The sequence below is a fragment of the Phascolarctos cinereus genome, unplaced genomic scaffold (assembly GCF_003287225.1).
Source record: "Phascolarctos cinereus isolate Bilbo 61053 unplaced genomic scaffold, phaCin_HiC Scaffold_8;HRSCAF=390, whole genome shotgun sequence".
NCBI lineage: Eukaryota > Metazoa > Chordata > Mammalia > Diprotodontia > Phascolarctidae > Phascolarctos > Phascolarctos cinereus.
In genome coordinates this window covers 54,093,251-54,117,412 of record NW_027556291.1, presented here as the reverse complement: position 1 = coordinate 54,117,412, position 24,162 = coordinate 54,093,251, and the positions used below count along the sequence as shown (strand labels likewise).

Genomic DNA, 24,162 nt, shown 5'->3' with positions numbered 1-24,162 from the left:
TGCAAGAGTTTATAAGTCTGACAGGGAAGGTCTGTACTTTTAATTCCATTTCTCACAGAAAATTAATAATTGGTCTAAGAACTTATGGGCCAGAAATACCCTTCTGTAACATCATCTATATAACGGGCCTAGCTAAGGGAAAAAAAGTATAAGGCTGCTTTCTTACCTGCAAGGTTCCAGATTTCTCAGTAGGGTCATCCTGGGAAGAGTCTCCCAGGACTGAGTCCAGCATAAAGATGCTTTCGTGAGACAAGGATTTGTTCCCCATGTTGCCTTTGGACCTGGAAACAAGAGAAAAGTCTCTCAGAACTGTGAGGTAGATCACCTCACACTCAAGGCAGAGTGAGGCTCTCCCAGAAGGCAATGGGGCACTTTCCTGGTGATCCATGGGAAAATGGCGGGAAAACTGTGTTTGCAACAGCAGTAGCAGCCTGAGCCCCAGCAAATGTCCCACCTTAATCTGAGCAGGTTGCCACTCTCCGCAACAAAGTAAGCAAAATATTCCCAGGCTCCCTCTCAAGGAGCCCTCCTCTGATTAGTCCTGTGACATACACACTCATATTGGTTCTCTGTTTCTCTGAGACCAGCCCTATTTAGGTGAAAGTCATGGAAATGATCCCCTTCCATGCAGGTCAATTCACTTGGAAAAGCTAGGAAAACATTTCCATAATTCTAGTTTGTGCTCCAAATACGAATTTGCCATCTTAGAAATATATACCAAAGGGGAAGCTAGGTGGCACAGTGGATAGAGCACCAGCCCTGGAGTCAGGAGGACCTGAGTTCGAATCTGACCTCAGACACATAACACTCACTAGCTGTGTGACTCTGGGCAAGTCACTGAACTCCATTGCTTATGAAAGAAAGAAAGAAAGAGAAGGAAGGAAGGAAGGAAAGAAAGAAAGAAAGAAAGAAAGAAAGAAAGAAAGAAAGAAAGAAAGAAAGAAAGAAAGAAAGAAAGAAAGAAAGAAAGAAAGAAAGAAAGAAAGAAAGAGAAGGGAAAAAGAAATGTATACCACAATCCCAAGAGGATCCTGGGCCAGAAAACTCAAAATGCAATTTAACCCCAATGTTGAAAAAATAACAAATAGTTACACCAACATAATTTGTTAGGGCAAAATACGTGCTTAGCAATTGAAATGTTAAAAAAAAAACTATGGTACACAAATGCAATGCACTATAAGAAATGGGGAAACTGAAGAATTCCCAGGATCATAGGGAGATATTGAAGGATAAAGCAGAGCAAAGAAAGTCACTTAAACTCTCTATACCTCCGTTTCATCCTCTGTAAAATGAAGGCACTACATGGCCTCTAGACCTAAGATCCTAGATGTGACTTTGGGTAAGAGACTTCCCCTCCCTGTGCCTAAGTTTGCTTTTCTGTAAAATGAGGAATTTGGACTAGAGGGCCTCTGAGGGCCCCTCCAACTCTGAATCCAAGTGCTTCCTACTCAATGAAACCTTCCCTGACCCTCCCTTCCCACCTCCAACTCAAAATCATCTCTCCCTCCTCACATTATTCATAATATTTTGCCTAGCTCATTGCTCCAGCTATTATTGTGCATAAAAATCCACTAAATTTCCTTGATAAACCATGCTTTCCCTTAGGTCAACTGAGAATCCAGTTGCAGAAACCTAATCTTTCCCTAGGGCAGCTAGGTGATGCTGCAGTAAATAGAGCACCAGGCCTGGAGTCAGGAAGATGAGTCTTCCTGAGTTCAAATCCAGCCTCTGACACCTACTAGTTGTGTGGCCCTGGGCAAGTCACTTTACCTTCTTTGCCTCAGTTTCCTCATCTGTAAAATGAGCTGGAAAAGAGAATGGCAAACCACTCCTGTTTTGGTTTTTTGGGTTTTTTGGGGTTTTTGCCAAGAAAACCCCAACTGGGGTCACAAAGAGTCAGACACAATTGACTAACAACTGAACAACAATCTTTCCCTACTGAACGCTAACCAAGGTGGTCAGAAAATAAGCATCTTATATTAGACCCATGGCTACTCAGTGCTTAGTGAAGGCTGCCTGCTCCTGCAGAAACTTGGAAAGAATATAAGTCCAAGGACAATACCCAACATTCAATTGTACATATTAAAAAACCAAACCTAGGAATTGGATTTGTACAACAGTATGAAGGCTAAGAAGGCTGGCTGCAAAGTCTCTATGCCTACCTTCCCAGCTGGTAGGTAATAGCTTTAAAAAATCCCACCTGAATTCCCTCCTCTTGCCTCTGGAGTGCTATTTTCTAACCTTTCCACTAAGAAAGGTACCAGGATAAGGTGTGTTGTGCTCTTTCTTGCTTGATGTCTTGCCAACTAACCCTAAAGGCATGCCATCTCCAATCATCCTGATAGACATCTGGCCACTGGACTCAGATGGCTCTGAAGGAGAAAGTGAGGCCGGTGACCTTCCACAGCCCTCCCTCACGCCAATCAAAGTCAATTGCAAGACATGTCATCATCTCCCAGATGTCATGGTCCTCTTCAAGAATGAAGAACAAACCATACACAACAAAATTGAAATCTTAGCTAAGATCTAGCTCAATTTTCTAGAAAATTGTGTGTCCCCACCCTGCCCCGCCCTAATCCGCTGACACATGTAGATAGGCACACCTTGACACACTGGCCTCCTAGGAATAGACAATGCTTCAAGATCATTTCTTTAGGGGACAATAGACAACAAAGTACAGCTTGAGACCAATGAGACCTCTTCTAACTGGAGATCAATCATCCTGGCTTTTTTTTTTTCCTTTTTTAAAAAAATCCTCAACTCACCAAACACCAAACAAAATGGGCAGTTGCATATACATAATATAACAGAAGAGGCCCACACACAGACTTTGGTTCTCCAACATATACAGTTTGCTTTTCTTTCAAATACATCATAAATTCGATATAGCTTTCAGAGTTGTCCTGCTTGACTGTGATTCTTTCTGTTTTCTGTAGATTTTTTAAAAAGAGAATCCAGTGATCCTCTTTCTTTTCTTTTTTCTTCTTTTCTTTTTTTTTGGGGGGGGTTGTTTTGTTTCCTACCCTATCTCTATTCTACTTAACCCTTTCACCCACTACAACTGGAAAAAAGCAAAACAACACCTCTGTAACAAATATGCAGCTGACTGAAAAAAAAATTCCTGTATTAACCATTTTGGAAAAAGCATGTCTTATTCTGCAGGTCTCAATGACCCTAGGTGGGACCTTGGGCAAGTCATTTCCTCTCTGGGTCTCAGCTTCCTCCTACATAAAATGAGGAAAATGGCTTCTGATCCTATGTCTTTTTTTTTCCTTTGTGAGGAGGAAAGGAAGGAATGGAAGGAGAGAGGGAAGGAAATATGGAGGAAAGAGAAAGAAAGGAGGAAAGGGAAAGGGCCTTTCAATGAGCTGAGGATGTTGCTCTGGTACCAAATCACAAGTCATGGGCTCTGTTTTCCATCCCCCAGTAATCCCCATTTGGCTTTTATGCCATTTGGTATAATGAATCAGCCAAAAGAAACTCCCAGCATCTCTGGTTGTTGGAGGAGAAAGAGAAGAGATTTTTTTTTCCTATTTTGCTTCTATTTTCGTTGCCAAGGAGAATGACCTTTGGAATGGAAATGACAGAACTAGAATGGCTAACAGGGAGTTTATACCTAACATGAGAAAAGAAATAAGAGAGCCTCTAGTCCCTCTTGATGACTTCAAGTCACCTAGCTGAGACAACTTTCCCCAGATCCTGAAAGAATGTGTATTTGTGATTATTGGGCCACTAGTAGTGATACATAAAAGATTCTGGGACCATATGGAACTGCAGGACCACGGAACTAGAAAGGGGCAAGTGTCCTGATTTTGTGAAAAGGGGAATAGAACAGTCTGAAAATCCTGGGTCAGTGAGCCTGACTGATTCCTGAGGAAATTTTAGAATGGATTATTAAAGGTATTGTCGGTGAACGTATAGAAAAGGAAGCAGTGATCACAAGGATCCTGCATGGCTTCGTTAAGACATAGGTCATGGTCAATCCAACCCCATCTCTTTCTTTCACAGGATTACTAAACAGGGAGATGTTATCCTTATTTTAAAGTGAGAAAACTGAAGCTCAGAAAAGTGAAAGGATTTCTTCATGGTCATCCAATGACTCAGTATCAGAAACCTGGATTTGAAACCAGATTGACTTGATTCCATGTCCAGGACCCTAACCACTTCACAGCACTGCCTGTCATCTGTCTCTGGACTCCTTGACACCAGGCTGGGCTAAGCAGCTGAGATGATTCTTAAGTAACAGGGAAGGGAAGTATATAAGATTGGAACCTTGATATGAGGCCCCCAGAAGAGTCAAGGCCCCCTCTCCTCCTTATGGAAGCAGACTTGATCTTGGCATTTACACTTCCCTTGACTTACCCTGAATGAATTAAGGAATGAAACACCCCAAGCTCTGAAATGGAGATGTTACTGCTGGACTGGCTAGTTTGCAGGTTGTTCCTTCTCGGGACCTTAGGAAATATCTTCTTTTTGGAAAAAAAGTCCTTGAAAGTCTGAAGTTTGGATTTTTTCCCTCCTGGAAAGCAGAATATGGGAGAGGGAGGAATACCATCACAGCAGAGACTAGCATGATGCACAGAGTACAATTGCTTCCCTGCCCCATTTGCTAGCTTTCAGGCCCGTCCTAATCATTCACTGACCAAGCCTGAGCCTCTCTAGGGAAAGCAGAGGTCCCAATATCCAGGACCTGAACCTTAAGATGCTTCTATTCTGGCCCCCATCCTAGTGCCTCATGTTTCTCTAAGCTTCCATTATTGACACCACCTGTCCAAAGTGGCAGGCAAAGAGATGTTGCTGTCCAGTTAGTGATATCTGTGCTATTAGACTGCACCAAGTGCTTAATTCCCTGCTATACCCCTTCCCTCCTCTCACTCCGAAATCCTTACTGCTTGGTTAGCCCCACCCTAGGGCCTGATAGCATTAAAATCTAACTGAAAATAAACAATGTATGCACAGGAAAAAATATTTTCAATGCAAATTATTGATGTATAGAGGCTCTGAGTCAGAAGAGACCTTAGGAAACTAATCCAACTCATACCTGCTACAGGAACACCCTAACTAATGGTCATCCGTATTCTGCTTAAATACTTAGAGTGTTAGGTAGCTCCCACTACCTCTGAAGGTAAGGGTTCATTCCTCACCCCTAAACCCCCACCTCCAAATGCTAAGTGTATCAATAAAAACTTAATAATCCTCCTAGAATGTAAGCCTCCTGAGGACAAGAACTATTTCCTTTTTGTCTCTGTATCCCCAGTACCTGGCACAATGCCTGGGGCACACTGCTTGATTTTTTTAGACTGCAACAGCTATCCTAATGGGGTGACTGGGTGGCCACAGGATCAGCCCTGTCCCATCCCCCTTCTGCCACTTGGGGCCATGGCTGACTTCAGGTCATCAACACATTCCCCAACCAGACCAGGGTGGGTCTTACTGTGACTGGTAGGAGGGAGAAAGGAGAGGCATACCCTAAAGGCTATGCCTTCTTCCTCCCATCACTACCCCTCCCCCAGCCCCAGTGTTCTTCCCATCTGGCATCATCTTCAGGCTCCAATACAAACCTTTGGCCCCCTCAGTGCTTAATCACCCCACCCTGGGCTCTGCCCTGCTATTTACCCCAGAGACCTCCCTTAGTCAGCCCCAGTTCCTATGAGAAAGATGTCTGTGTTTCTTCTAGAACAGAAATGTTACTTTGGTCCATTATATGCAAAAAGACTTTGCCATCACCTGTGTACAAGTGGGGAAAGGGCGAGGAGGTACCCAACATAGGAAGTAGCCCTTTAGCCCTTAGCAGCAGAAAAGGAATCAGAGAGACCCTCTGCATAAAAGAAAGAGGAGACTGAAGTGTCAGAGCAGGACTATGAGATGTCCCTAGGGGTCTGCATATGTAAGAGGCCCTACCCCCACAGTGGACTTAACATGCACTAGTTTGCAAGAGAATCCATTTGTTGGTTGGATGCAGGTGGTGCTAACCCAAAGGTAACCATGAAATAAATTTCAAATGGAAAAAACAGCTACTTACCTGAAAAAATGTCACTGGTTTCACCAGCGTCAACAAACCTCAAAATTTCATAGCTGAATTGGGCCTCATTGATAACTTGAGGCTCACGGGGATCATGGGATCCTTGGGGCTCAAGGATCTTACAGTCCTTACCATCTGGAGCTTCTTGGGCCTCCTGGCTTTCTCTGGCCTCATCGGTCTCTTGGGCTTTATGGATGCCTTGGATCTCAAGGATCCTAGAAGGCTCTTGGAACTCATGGACCTCCTCTGTCTTAAGACTCTGGAAGATTTCATTTGACTTCAGAGCCATAAGATAGTCACTAAAAGTGGAGAGAAAAAAAGGTAATTCCATGAATTCTAAACTTCTTCATGGACACTCAAAAAAGGCCAATGAAATAATCTTTTCCTCAGGAAAAAGAACTATTTTCAGCAAGGTGAATCAAGAAAGTGTAGCCCACCATTCCAGACAGTAGCCTCCCTAGCTTTGTGTTGGGGTGCTGGGGAGCAAAGCACACCAATCATTACTATTCAGAATCATGCCAAGGAACTCTAAACTCTCTCTAGCAACAAAACTGATAACTCTTCTCTGGGGCCAAGCTTGGTCATGATAATCACGCAGAGCTCAGTTTCCTGGTTGCGTTCCTTCCTTTTACATCATTGTAGTCATTGAGTATATGGTTTTCCTGGCTGTGCTTCCTTCACTCTGCATCATTTCAAAATAGTCTTCCCACGGTTTTCTGATTTTTTTTTTTTTTGCGGTCATTGTTTCTTATGGCAGAGTAATGTTCCCATACCACAATTTGATTAGCTATCTCTTAATTGGTGGGCATCTGCTTTGTGTTCAGCTCTTTGCTACAACAAAAAGTGCTGCCATAAATAGTTTGGGGCTTTGGGGACCTTTCTGTCTTTTGACCTCTTTTGGGTATATGCCCACCTAGCACTAGGATCTCTGGGTCAAAGGGTTTGAACATTTTGGTCACTTTTAAAAGAATTCCAAATTACTTTCCAGAATAGTTGGACCAGTTCACAGCTCCACCAACAATACATTAGTGTGCATGTGCATTTACGTGTGTCTGTAAACTCTTATATGTGGACTCTTTCACTCCTTCTGATATCAAGTCTATTGTTTTTATCTCCAGAGCATCTCTCACATACAGCCCCACTCCTATTCGAAGCCCCATTCAAATCACCTCTTGCCAGGGCTATTACCATAATCTGCTAATTGATAAACCAGCTTCAAGTTTCTCCCCTCTCTATTGCATTCTCCATTCAGCTTCCCAAGTGGCATTCTTAAACCCCTGACCTGACTACATAACTAGACTTCTTTCATCTCCTCCAAAATGACTAGCACAGTGTCAGGCAAACAGTACGTAATCAACGTGCCTTTATTCTTTAATTCTAGTGGAAGGTGGGAGAAGCTAGTAACAATGGCCTCAGAGAACAGTCATGGGCATCAGATGCCTCCTCAGGTCTCGTCAGTTGTTTGGCAGGTGACATTGCTCCTGGCGGCTGATGTCTGTGTGCCAGGGGTCCATCTCATTGACTAGCCTCTTGCCTCCCAGCAACTACACCCAGCTCTGCTCCTTTCTTCTCCATGAATTTATGTCTCAGTCAGTCAGTTAACAAACATTTATATTAAGTAACAGCTATGCCCCAGGCACCCTGCCCAGGCATTAAGAAATCAAAAACAAAAATTAAAATAGTCCTTGCCCACAAAGAGCTTGTATTCTAAGGGGGGGGGGGATGACATGTGTGTGTGTGAATAACATGAATAATGACAAAGTGAGAGAGTCATCCACTTAGCTCCTGTAAGGTTGTCATGTCCTTATATCATGGGAGATGATGCCCCTTGGGAAGCTGGACTACTGCAGAACCTTGGTAGCTTAACCGACCAGATCAGATGGGGTTCCTGAGGAGAGCAGAGCCTGAGACCGCCACTTCTATCTGATTCCCAGGGAACCATGGAGCTCATTAACAACTGTCCAGATCCACTGCAACTTTTTTTTTAGCATGAATTATTGTTTGCCTAGAATGTGTTTGTGATATTCTATTAATACCTGTGGCACCATACCAGGTACTCCAGACTATTCATCTGACTGAGAGTAGGTGTGGGCAAACAGAAGGGATAGTAGTCATGGTTTCATAGAATCACAGATCTAGAGTTGGAAAGGACTTCAGAGGTCATCTAGTCCAACCACCTTATTTTACAGAGTGGGAAACTGAGGCCCAGGGAGAGGAAGGGACTTACCCAGGGCCACAGAGGTAGTAAGTGGCAGAGCTGAGATTCCAGCTTGGGTCATCTGACTGCACACCCACTACACCATTCCCCCTCCTCTGAGGGTACAGAAAGGAGCCGCGGAGTGTGAAATGTGAGAACCACTGTCTTTTCAGCCCTCCTCTGCAGGAAGGCCACTGGCTATCCAAAGACCAAGCAGGAAATGGAGGCTTTCACTCCCCCCAAAAAAATAACAGGAGACCTTTCACTTCAGTTCCAAGGTCCCCAAATGGTACTGTACCAATAGGCATCAGGAAGTCTGAATCTGCAGAGATAGCCCCTTTCATTATCAAGGCATTAGTGAAATATTCCTTCCCTCAGTCTCTGTCTCTTTGGGGCCACTCCAGCAGCTTATCATCCCATGTTTCCCCCTTTTCCTGACTGCCTTGGGAGCTGACCAAGGCGGGAAGAAGAAGAAAAACAAGGGACCATCTTCCGAGCCCCACCGCGGCTGCAATGCTTTCCTAACGGCCTGGTTCAGGTTCAAGGATTCCAGGACCTCTCCTGCTCCACTAGGGCCCCACCCCCCAGCATGGGCCTGCTAATGGGAAGCAGCTGTCCTGGGCCTGCTCCTCTTAAAGCAGTGGGGGGGGGGATGTTTTCTATTGAGTCCAACAAGCTTCATCTCAAAGTGGGGGAGAAGGGCAAAGGGGAGGAAATTTGGACACTGGACAGCAACTATCCTCCAGGATAATCAGGGGTTCTCTGGGGCAGCCTTCTTCTATCTAGAGGAGGGCATAGCAGCCATCTAAGGTGCTAGACTTGGTAGCATGACCCTCATGGGGATTGACCAGCATCCTCTCACCCAACTCCTAATGTCCTGTGCCTAAACAGGTAAATCTACCACAGTCATCCCCCTGTGCCCGGGCAGCTCAGGCCAGCCAGCAAGAAAGACTCCCCAGAGTAGGCCAGCCAAATCCCCAAGGCACCCAAGACACTAAGCAGAGATAGCCCCCCTCTAACCCTGAGTCTAGGAAAAGGTACTGATCAAATGTTGAGTTTTGTCCTCTGGGGCAGTCCCTCCCTGATGGCATGCTTGAGGTCTGCTTGGGATCTGATCACCACCCTCCTCCCTCCCCAAGAGACTGACAAAGTAGGATGTGCTTTCCTATCTCCTCTGACCTCTAAAGTTGCCCTGGATGGGCCACCCCAATGCCCATTTCAGCCATTACCAGCCAGGAGTTATTGTTGGACTTGCAGGTTCTTAAAACTGGAAACCAAAAAAAAAAAAAAAAAAAGAATGCACCTGAGGTTTTTTCCCTGGGGGACCTCTCCCAAGAAGTCACTCTGCAGGCAACCTCCCTGTAAGCTCCAAGTCAAGCAGAGGAGAACCGGAAATGTCCAACCCCTATCTCAGTGATGCAGCAAAAGCAGAGCCAGGCATCTCTCCTCTTTCTCTTCACCCAGTCCCAAAGATCTCCCCACTGACCTAAAACCTCCGTCTGTCACACCTTTGGGCTAGTAACAACCACCATGGCGTACAGCTGCAAAGCTTCAGTGAGTCCAAGAAGCAGCGGTGTCAGCGGTGGAAAGTACCAGAGCAAGCGATCGAATCATAGACCCTAAAGCTGGGAGGAGCCTGAGGGGGCACATAGTCCCATCCCCTCATTTTACAGAGGAGGAAACTGAGGCCCAGAGATGGGAAGGGACTTGTTCAAGATCATTCCTACGAGCAGAGAGCTGGAGCTAGCAGGGACTTTAGAAGCCATCAGCCTGTTTCTTCCTCCATAAAACCTCCCAAAGTAGTTACGGGGACCAGATGAGATATTATATGTAAAGTGCTTTGTAAGCCTTCAAGTAAGTGCCAGATAAATGCTAGGTATTACTATTGTGTAGTATTATTATTATTAATGTTCTAGTCCAACCCCATTATACAGAGAAGGAAACTGAGGCCCCAAAAAAGGAAGTGACTTGTCCAAGATTACACATAGGATCATAAATATAAGGCTGGGAGGGACCTCAGAAGCCATCTAGTCCAAATTCTCATTTTACAAGTTATTAAATGGCAGACCTGAAATTCGAACTCAGGTACTTTGTTTTCAAACCCAGACTTCTTTCTACTGCAGCATGCTGCCTCCATTTTACAGATGATGAAACTGAGGTTCAGAGAAGTAAAAGGACTTGCCACTGAGTACACAACAGATCTGGGATTCAAGCCCAGGCCTTGTGGTTCCCAAGGGTAGCAATTCCCTGTATTAAGAGAGGTGAGGAGGGGGGCAGAAGTGATCTGCAACTCTGGAGTGGGTTATCTGTCTCTGTCTCTTTCTTTGTCTTCCTGTCTCTCTCTGTCTCCCTCTCCTTCCCCCACCTCCTCTTGCTTTCTCTCAATCTCTGTCTCTGTCACTCCCAACACACACACACACACACACACACCCCTTATGCTTTGGTCTCAGGGCTGTCCACCACGGACACAACCTACTGGCTTTAAACCCAGAGCCCAAGTCATCCTTCCATTCCCCTGAGGATGGCCTGAATGGGGGCTGTCCCTACCCAGACATGTCTAGCCCCTCCTAACCCCAGGTCTTCCTGGTTTTGCTACAGGTTAGGAAGCAGTTCCATATTATGATTGCCCCATTTAGAAGTGAGCAGGACATGGGGCAGATAGGTGGTGCAGTGGATAGAGCACCGGCCTTGAAGTCAGGAGGACCCGAGTTCAAATCGGGCCTCAGACCAAACACTTGACATTTACTAGCTGTGTGACCCTGGGCAAGTCACTTAACCCCAATTGCCTAAAAAAGCAAAAAAAAAAAAAAGTGAGCGGGGCAGAGTGAAGGCATCTTTCCCAAGAAATTCTCAAAATTGACTGATCACTGACATTTTATAGTTTTCACTTTTTTACAAAACCTTTGCATAAATGATCTCAGTTGTCAGGTGAGCATTACTATCTTCATTTTACAGATGAGGAAACTGAGTCAAAGAAAGGCTAAGTGATTTGTCCATCACACAGCCAACTAGTGTAACCCAGCTCTTCCTGATTCCTGACCTCCCCGTGCTGCCTCTCAAAGACTGAGTCTCTAAGAGGTTAGATAACTTGTTTACAGTCACATAGCTAGTAAGTGACACTTGTCAGGGAGAGATTTGAACCCAGGTCTTCCTAACTCCAAATCCAGCCCTCCAACTGCTATGCCACACCCCCACTTAATAATATGACAGTATTGACTGACAGCAATCTACCTGCTTGGAAGCTTAAGGCAGAAGGAGCCAGCGACTGAGAAACAGCCTCCATGGCAGAGACCATCACTGAGCATATCCATCTGCAAAGGCTACTCAAACAACATCACAAACATATGCTTTAAGAATTTGAAGGCAAGTTCCCTTATTACTTTTGATATCAGAAACATAAATGAGAGTTAACTCAAATAGCATTTGGTAGCCCAAACCATTGCTCCATTTCTCCACACAGGGAGGAGCTGGTTGTTAAATTTTCAGTGTGATTATTTACACCTTGCAAATTGGCAAATGTTAGAAATCAGTACTCGATACACGGTTTTGTTGATTGTTTAAATTTTGAAAGTGATGGAGAAAATGTTAATAATGCAAATTAAACTGAAAAGTGTGTTTTGCATACATTTCCTCCCCTTCTTCACAACCGGTTGTTAAACATTTACTAACACGTCTCTAGCTCCGGGGCACCAAAAACCCTTTGATCAACTTCTTGGAGATGGTTATCCCCAATCTGAGAGAATGACCCATTCGAATATCACCTCTACACAGAGGACCATGCCCTAGTACTACAGTTATGGTCATCTCAGGGCTGATCCAGTGGGTAATACCTTCCTGCTGGTGACATAGTGCTAACTCTGCTCCCGAAAAAAAAAATCATTAATTCACTGAATATACTTGTGTCTACACGTCTTCTCTCAAAGAGCCCCACTCAGATAGGACAATTGGCATAGCAATCCTGAGTCGGAATTACTTAGGAAAGGTGGGAAGGGACATGGAGTGAGGTGCACAGCTCACCCATCTCAGGAATGTGGCCAGAGGAGATGTCCTAGAGTCCTCCAAGACCTTGAACTTGGGCCACTGCCCACCATTGCCTCCCTCTGCCCCCATTGCCAGCTTGGCAAAATGTTGCCCAGGTGCCCACTTCAGACAAAGTTAGAAGGGAGTTAAGCTTCCCTACTTCCTGTGGTCAACATCACTTGTCTCAGAAGCCTTGCCAACAATCTATCCTGTCCACCAGGCAGGCTCACTCAGCTGACTTGGATGGATATCTTCAGGCATTGGTTCGGGGCACCCAGGCATTTAGCCTGCCCAACCTTTGAACATGTGTAGAGCCTTCTACCTAGATCAGGGCCACCAATGGAGTGTCCTAATCAGAGTTTACCCTTCCTGAGAAGGGAGGAGGGCGCCGCTGGCTCTCAGAGTTGCCTGGGGTCACCCTCCCTGTGTCAGGGGCTCAGCACATACATACCTTGTCAAGAGGAAGAAGAGCCCAATCCCAGACGCTTCACAACCAAAGGAGTCCCTTCAATAGGCAAAGATGTGCCAGGGAGGCCAAAAGGTCTTACTGTTCCCACAGCACCAAGCGACCACACAGTGTGCATCACTGCCCAGGAATGGAGAAGCTTAACCTATTTCTAGTCCCTGGGATAGAACTAACTGGAAGCCGACTAGTGTAGAGCCTCCATTCATCTGAATACTTTCCGTATACCACATGAAGGAGAGAGGGGGAAAATGACAAGAGAATGAGCCTGTGCCAAGGATCACAGTTAAAAAAAAAAACCCAACTTCCTGGGTTCATTCTGTGTTTGGGCCTATCTTCTACCCTTGCTGTATCCTCACTGACAGCAGGGAACTGAATTACCAAGCCACGTGCAGCAAAAGCAAGCTGGAACCCAAAGTCAACCAAACACAAGTATATATTATATACCTATTTGTGTCTAATGATAGCCATGTCAAGGGTGGGGGGAGGAAAAAAAAAAAGAAATTTATGTGATAATTTTGTCACATATTTGAAAGGAATAGCAAGTTGCACATAGTAAATTTGCAGTTTCTTATACAATTATCTTTTTATGGTACAATGTTATGGAGATGCTTGTTTCCTTCCATAAATTAAAAATAAAATAATTTTGGGGGGAGGGGCTAGGCAATGGGATTAAGTGACTTGCCCAGGGTCACACAACTAGTAAGTGTCAAGTGTCTGAGGCTGGATTTGAATTCAGGTCCTCCTGACTCCAGGACCAGTGCTGTATCTACTGCAGGGCCACCCCCTAGCTGCCCCCAATAAATTTTTTAAACATCCCGTGGAGCCCTCTGGGGAGGCCAAGGGGGAGGAATGTATTTGGAAATGAAGGTTATATAAAAATAAAGCATAGCAACAATTTTTTTAAAAAAGAAACAACATCACCTGAGTCACTGTGGCCTAGGCTGTCCTTTAAAATCTCCCTCCAGCTCTAAGGTCTGCCATGTCTCTTTCAGCACCAAGCCCTTCTCGGTCAGGTAGAGGCACCTGGAGCGCAGCCATTATTGTAGCTTATCTTGTCCTGTTCTCTAATTATTTCATATGCGTTATACTCCTGGATGGCAGGGCTTGTTGAAACCAATGTCTCTGTTCTTCCCAAATGGCCAGCCATGCCAAGATCCAAGAAGCAGGGCCCACAAGCTCCTGAATTTCCCAAATCACTATTACCTGCCTGGCTTTCTCCAGTGGCACTAGCTTTCACATAGGAGAGATGGAATGAACATTTTCTGACCAGCACTCAGGCCCATGGAGTTTGTGAGGAGTCCTAGGGGGCTAATCAGAGATATCTGTCCTGCCCCATTGAGGGGGAGAAGACAGTAGCCAATGACCCCCCGGAACTCTGTGAGGTAGCCTGAACATCATTACAATCTGACAGGCCACCTCAGTGGGGGTGACGCTACTATCTGTGTGATTATACAGGAGTTCCTTATGAATAACTCCCCCCTCTCTCCTCCCTCCCTTGCTAGAATGCATATTCTATGTTGAAGAAGAACCCTAATCAACAAGGAAGTGTAACATAATACACAGTGCGTTAGACTAAGAATCAGAAAGTCTTGGGTTCAAATCCTGCCTCTGATACCTAATACATGTGTGACCTTGGGCAAGTCACTTCCCCTCCCAGAGTCCTCTCTCATAGCTCTGCATCTATCCTCTCCATTCCATCCGTATGTGCCTTTGGCCAGTCGCCTTCACCTCCCCAGGCTTCAGTTTCATATTCTGTAAAAACGAGGGAGCTGGCTTCTGAGGGCCCTCTCGGCTCTAGATCTAGGATTCTATGGCATCCTTGCTTCCAAAGGCCTGGTAGTGAGCTCACTATTCAACAGAAATGAGGAATCCTGGTGGTATCAGAGTAGCCAGAGGGATATAGAAGGCCAAACTCCAAGGAGCCCCCTTATGGCTCCCACAGAATATCTTTACTAGCTCATTTAGAATTTATGAAAAGTATCCGAGAGCAAGATGATTGGTTATGTAAATTCACAGTGGAAGCCTCATAATCATACATATATCAGTGCTAACATATGCATTACTTTATAGTAAATTGATATGATCTGCATATTTTACGGAGTAGAAGAAAAGGTCCTGGGGATTAAGGGGTTTGGCCATAGTCACACGACAAGTTAGGGACAGATGGCCTCTGAGGCTTCCAGGTGCAGACCTAGGAGTGTATGTGTGACCTTGGGTAAGTCACTTCCCCTCCTTGGGCCTCAGTTTCCTCCTCTGTACAATGAGGGAGCTGGACTAGATGACCTCTGAGGCCCCTTCCAGCTCTACTTCTAGCAGTCCTCATCCTTAACCTCTATGGCCTTAGGCAAGCCACTTCTTTCTATACCTGTTTCCTCAAAAGTAAAATTACAGGGGTTGGCTGAAATGACCTCTAAGGTCCTTTCCAACTCAGATTTGTTTTTTTTTTATCATATTGTATATTTATTAATTAAAGTTGGTCCCCTATGGACCTCTACAGAGAAAAAAAAAATAGCCTAGGTTGTGCTTGAAAATAATAATACATTATCTTATTTGATCCTCACAACAACCCTGTAAGGTATCCCCATTTTACAGATGAAAAACTGAGGATCAGAGAGGGTCACACAACTAGTTAGTGTCTAGGATGGGGTTTGAACTCAGGTCTTCCCAACTCCAAGTTTGGTGCTCTATTCACTAGCCAAATAGCTCACTCAGACAATAATAAAATAATAAAACTGCGTTTCATAGAATCAGATTTAGAGCTAAATGGGACCTTAAAGATCATCAAGCCCAACCCCTTCATTTTACAGATGAGGAAACTCAGGTCTAGGCAGGCTAAGGCTAGGACTAGCCCAGGGTTATACAGCTACTAAGTGTCTGAAGTGGGATTTGAACCTGTCTCCCTGATTCCAAGTCCAGGCCTCACTGAGTTCAGGCTTTTCACTAATTCAGGCTGTCCTCCTTTTCCAGTTAGTCCAAATGAGTGAAGTACACATATGGACTCCAGTGATAACATCACCATCCCCAGACCTCTCATACAATGTTGACTTGGGGAGTGGGGAGGGGGGCAGGGGGAGAGATAGACAGACAGAGAAATACATGACATGACAGATAGACAGCCGGACAGACAGGTAGATAGATAGATAGATAGATAGATAGATAGATAGATAGATAGATAGATAGATAGATAGATAGATGGATGGATGGATGGATGGATGGATGGATGGATGGATGGATGGATGGATGGATGGATGGATGGATAGATAGATGGAAGGGTGGATGGATGGATGGATGGATGGATGGATGGATGGATGGATGGATGGACAAGTAGATAGATCACTCATGATAGATGATAGATGGATAGATAGGTAGAGAGTTAGATATCTCATAAATAGATAAATATATCATAGCTGATAGCTCATAGATGAGAGAAAGAGAGAGAGAGATCAGCAGAGTATTTCTTAAAGTATTACTACGTGCCAGGCAGTATGCTAAGTGCTAAAGATACATACAAAGGGAAGGAGGAAAATTCACTGTCCCTGGTGCCTCCTAGATCCTGGAGTCACACTCACAGATGGAAACAAGACCAAAGCTGCTGAGTGAATGAATGCAGGTTAGCAGAATGCAATACTCAGGCCAGGCCCTTTGCCAGAGAACCAGTACTAACCCCCTTCTCCTGATATAGGAAGGGGAAGGAAGGATGAGAAGTGCCAGGGGGTTCTCTAATGACCACGTTAGATACACTTAATTACGGGGGGGGGGGAGCCAGAGCTGTGTCTGAGCAGGATTGCCATTTCAAAGCAGGAGCTCTGCACAGGGGATGAGCCAAGTGAGCTAGCTGGGGAACTGAGGAAGGCCAGGGAGCACAGGTTCTCTTAGACATATAGTAGACGGTGAATTAATAATGATTATGGAAGTGGAGTAGGCTTGGCCCAGTAGGGACTCCACATGGCAATAAACAACAAAAAGAGGCAACCCAGTGTGATGGCTAGAAAGCTAAATCAGAAAGGTCTGGGTTCAAGTCTCACCTCTGACATATACTAGCTGTGTGACTCTGGGCAAGTCACTTAACCTCTCTTGGCTCCTGTTTTCTCCTCTGTAAAATGAGAGCATTGGAGAAGATGCCTTCTGAGGACCCTTCTGATTGAAGAATAAGGATACTACAATCCCCTGAGCCTATCGATTGGTTTTATTTCACTCCATTTTTTTCTGTGCCCTGGATGACTAACATGTTAAGTTGTAGATGAGCACAGCAGCCAGCTGGCTGCAGGAGTTTGCATGGGTGGAGGGAATTTCCATACTGGGAGTGAGCTCCTCAAGAGTAGGGACTGTTTTATTTTTGTCTGTGTCCCCATCACCTAGGGCAGTGGCTGGCATACTTAACAAATGTGGTTAACAAATGCTGGTTGGTTGATTAGAAGCTCTACTCCTTTGGGAGATACTCAACCTCTAATCACAGGTTGATATGGGGGATGCCTGCGAGTAAACCCAATGCAGATCAGCAGCTGCCCTACAACTTAAGGTCTTAAGGCAAGGATTCCTAACCTTTTGGTTGCCTTTGGGCGGTGTCTGGGGAATGTTCTTAAATGCATAAAGTAAAATTCAAAGGATTACAAAGGAAAGTGATTATATTGAAACTCTAAAAAAAAAGTCACACACTTCAGGTCTTAAAGAGTTGCCTGGGGCAATGAGAGAGTGGTTCAGTTATTGTCCAAAGATCATAAAATCAGTTTGTACCTGAGGAGGCTGACTCTTTGTCCTGTACACCACAGCCATCACTCAGGGAGCATCCTACACTGATGAAAACACAGGTGCAGACCCATTTCCCCCACTTCATCCCCTCCCCACCCTGCCAAAAAAAAAAAAAAAAAGGACATTCACAAGAAATAGGGCCCCAAGTCTGCAGAATGCTGCATGCACTGGCAGATGTGGTCACTCTGCTGACTAGCTGGGCTTGGCTGTTTTTCTTTGTTATAAAGGAGGGTTCATTTGGGGAGTATAGAAAAGGGAAGTCATGTTTTACAGTGCCAAGAGCACTAACTCTGGAGTCCCAGGACCCAGGTTCAAGTCCTAAATCTGATGGTTAACTATTTGCACGTCCTTTTACAAGCCACGCAGCTTCTCTAAACCTCAGTTTCCTCATCTGTAAAATAGGAAAGGGATTGGACTCAATGGCCTCTGAGGTCTCTTTCAGCTCCAGATCTAAAGCCTTTGAAAGGAGGGTGAGGTGGGGGTGGGGGTGGAGGAAGGAGAAATTACCGTAGCATCAATAACTTTAAAAAAAAAACCATTGGACATAGTAAGAAGTTCTGGACTCTAATCCCTGCTCTTCCATTGGATTCCCATGTGACCTTAGATAAGCTTCTATTTCCTCACCTGTAAAATGGGTTGATGGTAATGATACTTGTCCCAATTATCAGGTTTGCAGATAATACACAGCACTATATGACACATGTTGAAAACACTTTGAAAAGTTCTAAGGGGGCATCATCACCATTTGTAATCTGGATCTCAGTCACACAGCCAGCATAGAAGGATTGGCAGAACCCAAGCAACTGGAGCTTAAGGAGGATGGAAACTCATTCTTGTCTCGACATCCAAGAACTAGGAAGCTTTCAGATTCACCAGCCTCTTAAGAAGCTGAGCCTGGAAAAGCTGGGGTAGAGAAAGGCAGGATGGTACAAGGTAAGGGGTCCTAGAATCATGGGAGTCAGACTCACATTTAATCATTTTGCGATGTTGAATAAGTCCCTCCACCCCACCCCCCACTTATTGGCTCAGTTTCTACCTCTGTTGAATGAAGTGTTTGGACAAGATGCCCCCCCAAGGGTGGTTTTCAAGCTCTCACAGCCTACAGCCCTAATCTATTGTATCTCTAGAACCTTTTTAGTAGGTAGAGGGTACTCAAAGAAGGTAATTCACAGCAGTTACAAGACTGCCCTGGATTTGTCCAGAACTTGTCCTATGAACAGGCAGATTATTGCTGGTTGAGTCATTTCAGTGATGTCTGACACTTCATGACCCTATTTGGGGTTTTCTTGGCGAAGACACTGGAGTGGTTTACCATTCTCTTCTCGAGCTCATTTTACAATTGAGGAAACTGAGGCAAACAGGGTGAAGTGACTTGCCCGGGGGTCACATAGCTAATAAGTATCTGAGGCCAGATTTGAACTCACGAAGATGAATCTTCCTGATTCCAAATCTAGTGCTCTATGCACTGCAGCACCACCTAGCTGCCCAGCTATTTACTGGGGCAGAGGAATATCTCCCCCATTGTGAGATTATGCTTGCATTAAAGCACTGTATCTCCTGAAGGTCGCTGAGCTGGGAAAGCTAGCCTCATCTACTAAAACCTTCCCACAGATTGGTTTATTTAGTCATCCTAAATGTAGACAAACATTGGGTGAATGGGTCACAGAACAGATAAGTTTTGACAGAGGTGCACTGTGATACATTTGGGTGGGGTGCACTGGTGGATGCCCCTGGGCAGGATGGGGTGCTTGAAGCACTGAAAAGGAAAAAAGGAAGCCAATGGAATAGGCTGGCTCACCTGCCTCAGGTTGCCCTTCTGCAAGGCAGGATATCGGTGTGGGTTGGTTCAGCTCTCCAATTCAGTAGACAGGATGCTGGACCTTAGAATTAGTTAGACCAGGGCTCAAATTCTGCAAGCTGCTTACACTTTCTTTGCTTCACTTACCTCCCCTTGGACGGGATGACCTCTAAAGTCTCTTCCAGCTGCCAATCAATAATCCTATGGTCTCTAATTCCCACAGTTCTTGGTGTGGGCCCACTGTTCATGGGCTGATCTCTCTAAAATCAGCCTACTATGTCTGGGTTCTGAGCTCCTTTCAAATCCTGGCCCTGCCACTGACTAACTCTGTGCTCCAGGGGGAGTCATAGTATCTAATGGGCTCAGGCCTCCCCATGTGTAAAACAGAGCCAATACCACCCAGCCTCTGAAGGACAGCTGCACCATTGGGGGACACAGGCATTGGCCTTTGTCTCTAAAGACCTAGATGCACTTTTTTTCCTCTTCCACTTATGAGCTGGATGACCTCAAGCAAGCCAGCTGCCCTAGGCAGGGTTTTCTCCTCAATAAAAATGGTAATAATGTCTGCACAACCTCTCAATTAAGGAGTGTTTTGAAAATGAAATGAAACTTTGATACAAAACATAAGTTAGTATTACTCTGGAAGGATGTCAGATTAAGTGAAGTTGATAAGTGACTTCACAAATCCTTGAATGGCGCTACATGAATTCAAGGCTATTGTCTCCTCAAAAGAAACACACATCTGTGCACACATTGGTCAGGGTGGAGTAAGGCCACATTTTCTGATGCCATTATCTTTTCATAGTGAATCTTGAGACTGTTGCTTTGGAACTGAAACACAGAAAGTGGTAGCTAGTACTAATGAGTCTGTGGCCAGTGGCCTAGTGCCTGGGCCCCTTAGCTTCCTCCTTAGCTGAAAGGAACATGGGTATCCTTTGGTAAGGGAGAAAGCAGAAAAGATACAGTACTTGGTGTAGCTCAGAGGGGACTTGGTGTAAACCCATCCCCACTATTGGATAAATGACTCAGAATGCATGTCCTACTGATAATGGCTCTTTAGTGTCAACTAATTAGATGGAAAATGAAAATTGGAGATTATACAGAGAGACAGACAGACAGAGACAGAGGAGGAGGAAAGAAGGAGAGAGGAGGGAGGAAGGGAGGGAGAGAGAGGGAGAGAGAGAGAGAGAGAGAGGGAGAGAGAGAGAGAGAGAGAGAGAGAGAGAGAGAGAGAGAGAGAGAGAGAGAGGAGGAAGAGAAAGAAACAGAGAGGAAGAGAGAGAAGGAGGAAGGGAGGGGGAGAGAGAGAGGGAGATAGAGAGAGAGAGAGAGAAGAGAGAGAGAGAGAGAGAGAGAGAGAGAGAGAGAGAGAGAGAGGGAGAGAGAAGAAACAGACAGAAAAAGAGGAGGAAGAGAGGAGGGGGGAGGGAAATAAAGAGATAAGAGGGAAGGGGAGAGAGAGACAGGAAGGAGAGGAGACAGAGAATTAGAGATAAAATCAGAGAGACAGAAAAGGAGGAGGAAGAGAGGAGGGGGAAGGAAAGAGATAAAAAGGAGGGAAGGGGAGAGAGAGGAAGGAGAGGAGAGAGAGAGAGATGAAATTAGAGAGAGACAGAGACAGAAAAGGAGGAGGAAGAGAGGAGGGGGGAGGGAAAGACAGAGAGAGAGGAGGGAAGGGAAGGGAAGAGGAGGGAAAGAAAGAAATGGGGAAAGAGAGAAAGAAGGGAAGGAGAAAAAGAGGAAAGAAGACAGAGAATATCATTTGGTAAGGACACTAGGACTCAAACCTGTACTTCAGCCCCAGTGTCAGCTTCTAGGGAATTCCCACTAAGGTTCCTGGTTTCCTAGGTCAGCTATAATCACCTCAGTCGATAGCTGCAGAATGACTAGAATCCATCTCTAACAGGAATTCTACTCTGTAAGAGTGGAGAGGGAGGTTGAGACTTGTTAACTTCACAAGTGAAAACAAAATAATCACATAATAATCATGTATATACAGGCACACAAACACGTTGCCAAAGGCCACCAGAAAAGTAGAGTAGGTACCACCTCCTACAGGAGGCCTATCCTGATAGCCTCAGTTGTCAGGTCTCTGCCTCCCTCTCAGCAAATGACTTGGGACTTACCTGTGTACTGGTTCTTTCACCCAGTGAGAAAGTACATTTCTTGAGGGTAAAGACTCTTTCATTTCTGTCTTTGTAACACAAGCACCCAGCATAGTGTCTGACATACAGTAGGCACTCAATAAATGCACATAGAATGATTGCTTTACTCCAACCCTATTTACATCACCTGTATAGCTAGAAAATAAGAACTATACAGATGTCAACAAACTCTTACAAGGAAATCTCTTCTAGTGTTTTCTCTCTCAAAGTTCCCTGCCTTTCTTCCCTCTACTCTCCCCCATCCCACCCCACCATGATCTCATTAGGATCATAGAACTGAAATAGAAAGGGCTAAAGTTGGAAAGGGCTTCTCATTTTATCATTTTTTTTGTTCACCAGAGATTTTGTTAATTTTTTTAAATATATGGATTCAATTTGTTTGCACACAACAGACATTTCCCAACACTCAAACAAACCCTTATGCAAAATACCTTTCCTGAAAAGTTAATCCATTTAAAAAAAAAAAAAGGAAAAACCCCCCTCTTTTTGCAGACTGAGGAAACTGAGGCCCAAGAAGGGTTTGGGTTTTTTAAGCCCTTAAAGGAAGCAGTATTGACAATGGAAAGAGCACTAGAATTGGAGGTAGAGGTCCCGAGTTCCAATTTCACCAGTTCGTACTTGTGTAGGGTAAGTCCCTTCACTTCCTCAAGATCCTATTTTCTCCTTTGGAGCACGAGGTCTTTTCCAACTCTAGATGTAAGCTCTTGTGAGTCTATGGGTGACCTTGGGCAAGTCACTCTCCCTCCCTGGGCCTCAGTTTCCTCTTCTGAAAAAGGAGTGGGATGGACCAGATAGTCTCTGAGGTCCCTGTCAGTTCTGGATCGAGGTTCCTACCTAAGAGCACCGGCTTGCCTAGCCGATCCTCGTCCATAGATATGTTCCTTTTCAGTCACGTGGGCTGCTAACCAACATGCATGATATAAATGAAACACGATTACTTTGACTAACTTGTCCCCTGAGAAGGTTGTTTGCATTTTGTTCCTTATCAGCGAAATTAGTCTTGGACAATCGGGGTACCTTTTGGGGTTTGATGATTGAAGGAAAGGTCTGTCCTCTGGGGAATTCTTAACCAATGCATCTTGGAACATCTGCCTTTCCGCTCCATCTCCCTCTCTACTCAGTCTTACTGGGCACACAGGTTCCCCGAGTGGATCTCCCTTTGGGTCAGTCTCTTTAGGGACTTCTCACTGTCTTAGAGCATTGGCGCCCCAAAGCCCGACAGCAGTACCAACCAGCGGCTGGTGTCAGTCTCCCCACCGAGGGCAGGGTGACAAGGGAAAGACGCTCACAGTGGCATGGAAGGAAGCTGGAACAGTCTTACTCAGCTCCCGAGGCCCCCTACCTCGCTCCCACTCGCGCGCCGTTACATTAGAGCGTGTGTTAGTAACGACGGCCCTGGCAAAACACCACTACAGGCACCCCCTGAGGTCTGGTTAGCCGGGGCACGGAGGGCGCCCCGAGACGGGCTACTTACTTCTTGGCTTTCCAGCAGCGGTATGAAGTGGTCATGGTGTCTCTGAGCTGGACCTGGTCTTCCCGGGATCTGCTTGGAATAGTTGGTCCGCTACTCACTCGGATCTCCTGCAGGTCTAAACTATCTGTGCGCGCCAGAGCGCGCCAGCACGCAAACACATGAAATCCAGAGCGCACCCCGACAGGCAAGTTGGCGCCCCGACTAGGCAGGCAGGCAGGCTGAAAGGCAAGCTGAAAGGCAGTCAGGCACACCGAGACAGACAGACAGTCAGGCAAACAGACAGGCAAGACCGGCAGACAGGCAGGCAGGCACCCAAGCGCCCAGCGCTCCGCTACCTCCTTCTGCGCTCCCGTCGGGCTCCTGCTCTGACTAAGCAGCCCAAGCCTCTGCTCTCGCGCCTTAAAAAGGCTGCTGTCGGCCGGGCCAGATAAGGCTCGCGCTGCCCAAACCTCCCCCTCACGCCTGGACAGCTGCCAAAGGGGAAGGGCCGGCCCGTTCCCTCCGTCCGGAGGCACCACAGCTCACTCCTCCTTTCCTCCACTTCCCCCCTCCCTTCCCCTCCCCTCCCCGAGGCCACCTCAGCCCACAGGCGACGGGGCACGTGGCTGTCCTCCCCGGCCAGCCGCCCATGGGGCAAAGAAGGGGGAAGGAGGAGCAGAGGCGCCTCTGCCAAGGTCACAGTCCGGAATCATGGTCGTCCTCCGGAGTAGAAGCCCTAGCTAAGATTATAATCAGTGGGGAGAGGCTTGGGGCTTGGGGGAAACACTGGCAGCGGCCCAGGCCCGAAAAGCAGTTTAAAAAAAAAAAGTTTTGTTGTGTTCAGAAAGTGCAGGACCAGTAGAAGATGCAAAAACAATAAATAGCAATAAAAGTTTTTAAAAGAATGCTGAGGGGTGGTCATAACAGCAACTCTCGTTTATGCAGAATTGAGGCTTCCAAAGAACTTTCTTCGAGGGTGACAGCAAACTGTATACTATTAACAACCCCCTGAACGACTGGGCCACATCTCTAATAAGAAGAGAAATGCACATCAAAGCGGCTCTGAGGTTTCACCTCCCACCCAGCAAATTGGCCAAGATGCCAAAAGATGGAGCTGGTCAATGGTGGAAGGGCCTCGGGAAGACTGAAACGCAAATAAGCTACTGCTGAGGCTACGAAGTGGTACACGCTGTCTGGAGAGCAATTCGCAATTAGGCTAAGAAAGTAACCAACATGTCCAGACCCAGAGAGCCCACTCACTGCTAGGTCCAAGGAGTCACAGACAGAGAGAA

At 45.8% G+C, this 24,162-nt stretch overlaps 1 protein-coding gene across 1 annotated transcript in view; it reads right to left on the bottom strand.

Moving 5' to 3' along the window:
* Positions 1 to 23,583, bottom strand: part of KIAA1210 (KIAA1210 ortholog) — a 49,933-nt gene extending 26,350 nt beyond the window's left edge. The window contains exons 1-5 of the mRNA XM_020975099.2: positions 23,479 to 23,583; positions 22,892 to 23,361; positions 6,023 to 6,321; positions 4,363 to 4,519; positions 167 to 281 (exon numbers count right to left, since the gene is read on the bottom strand). Of these exons, the coding sequence (XP_020830758.1) occupies positions 167 to 281; positions 4,363 to 4,519; positions 6,023 to 6,321; positions 22,892 to 23,361; positions 23,479 to 23,583 (1,146 nt within the window). The remainder of the gene's footprint in view (positions 1 to 166; positions 282 to 4,362; positions 4,520 to 6,022; positions 6,322 to 22,891; positions 23,362 to 23,478) is intronic.
* Positions 23,584 to 24,162: the final 579 nt, after the last annotated feature.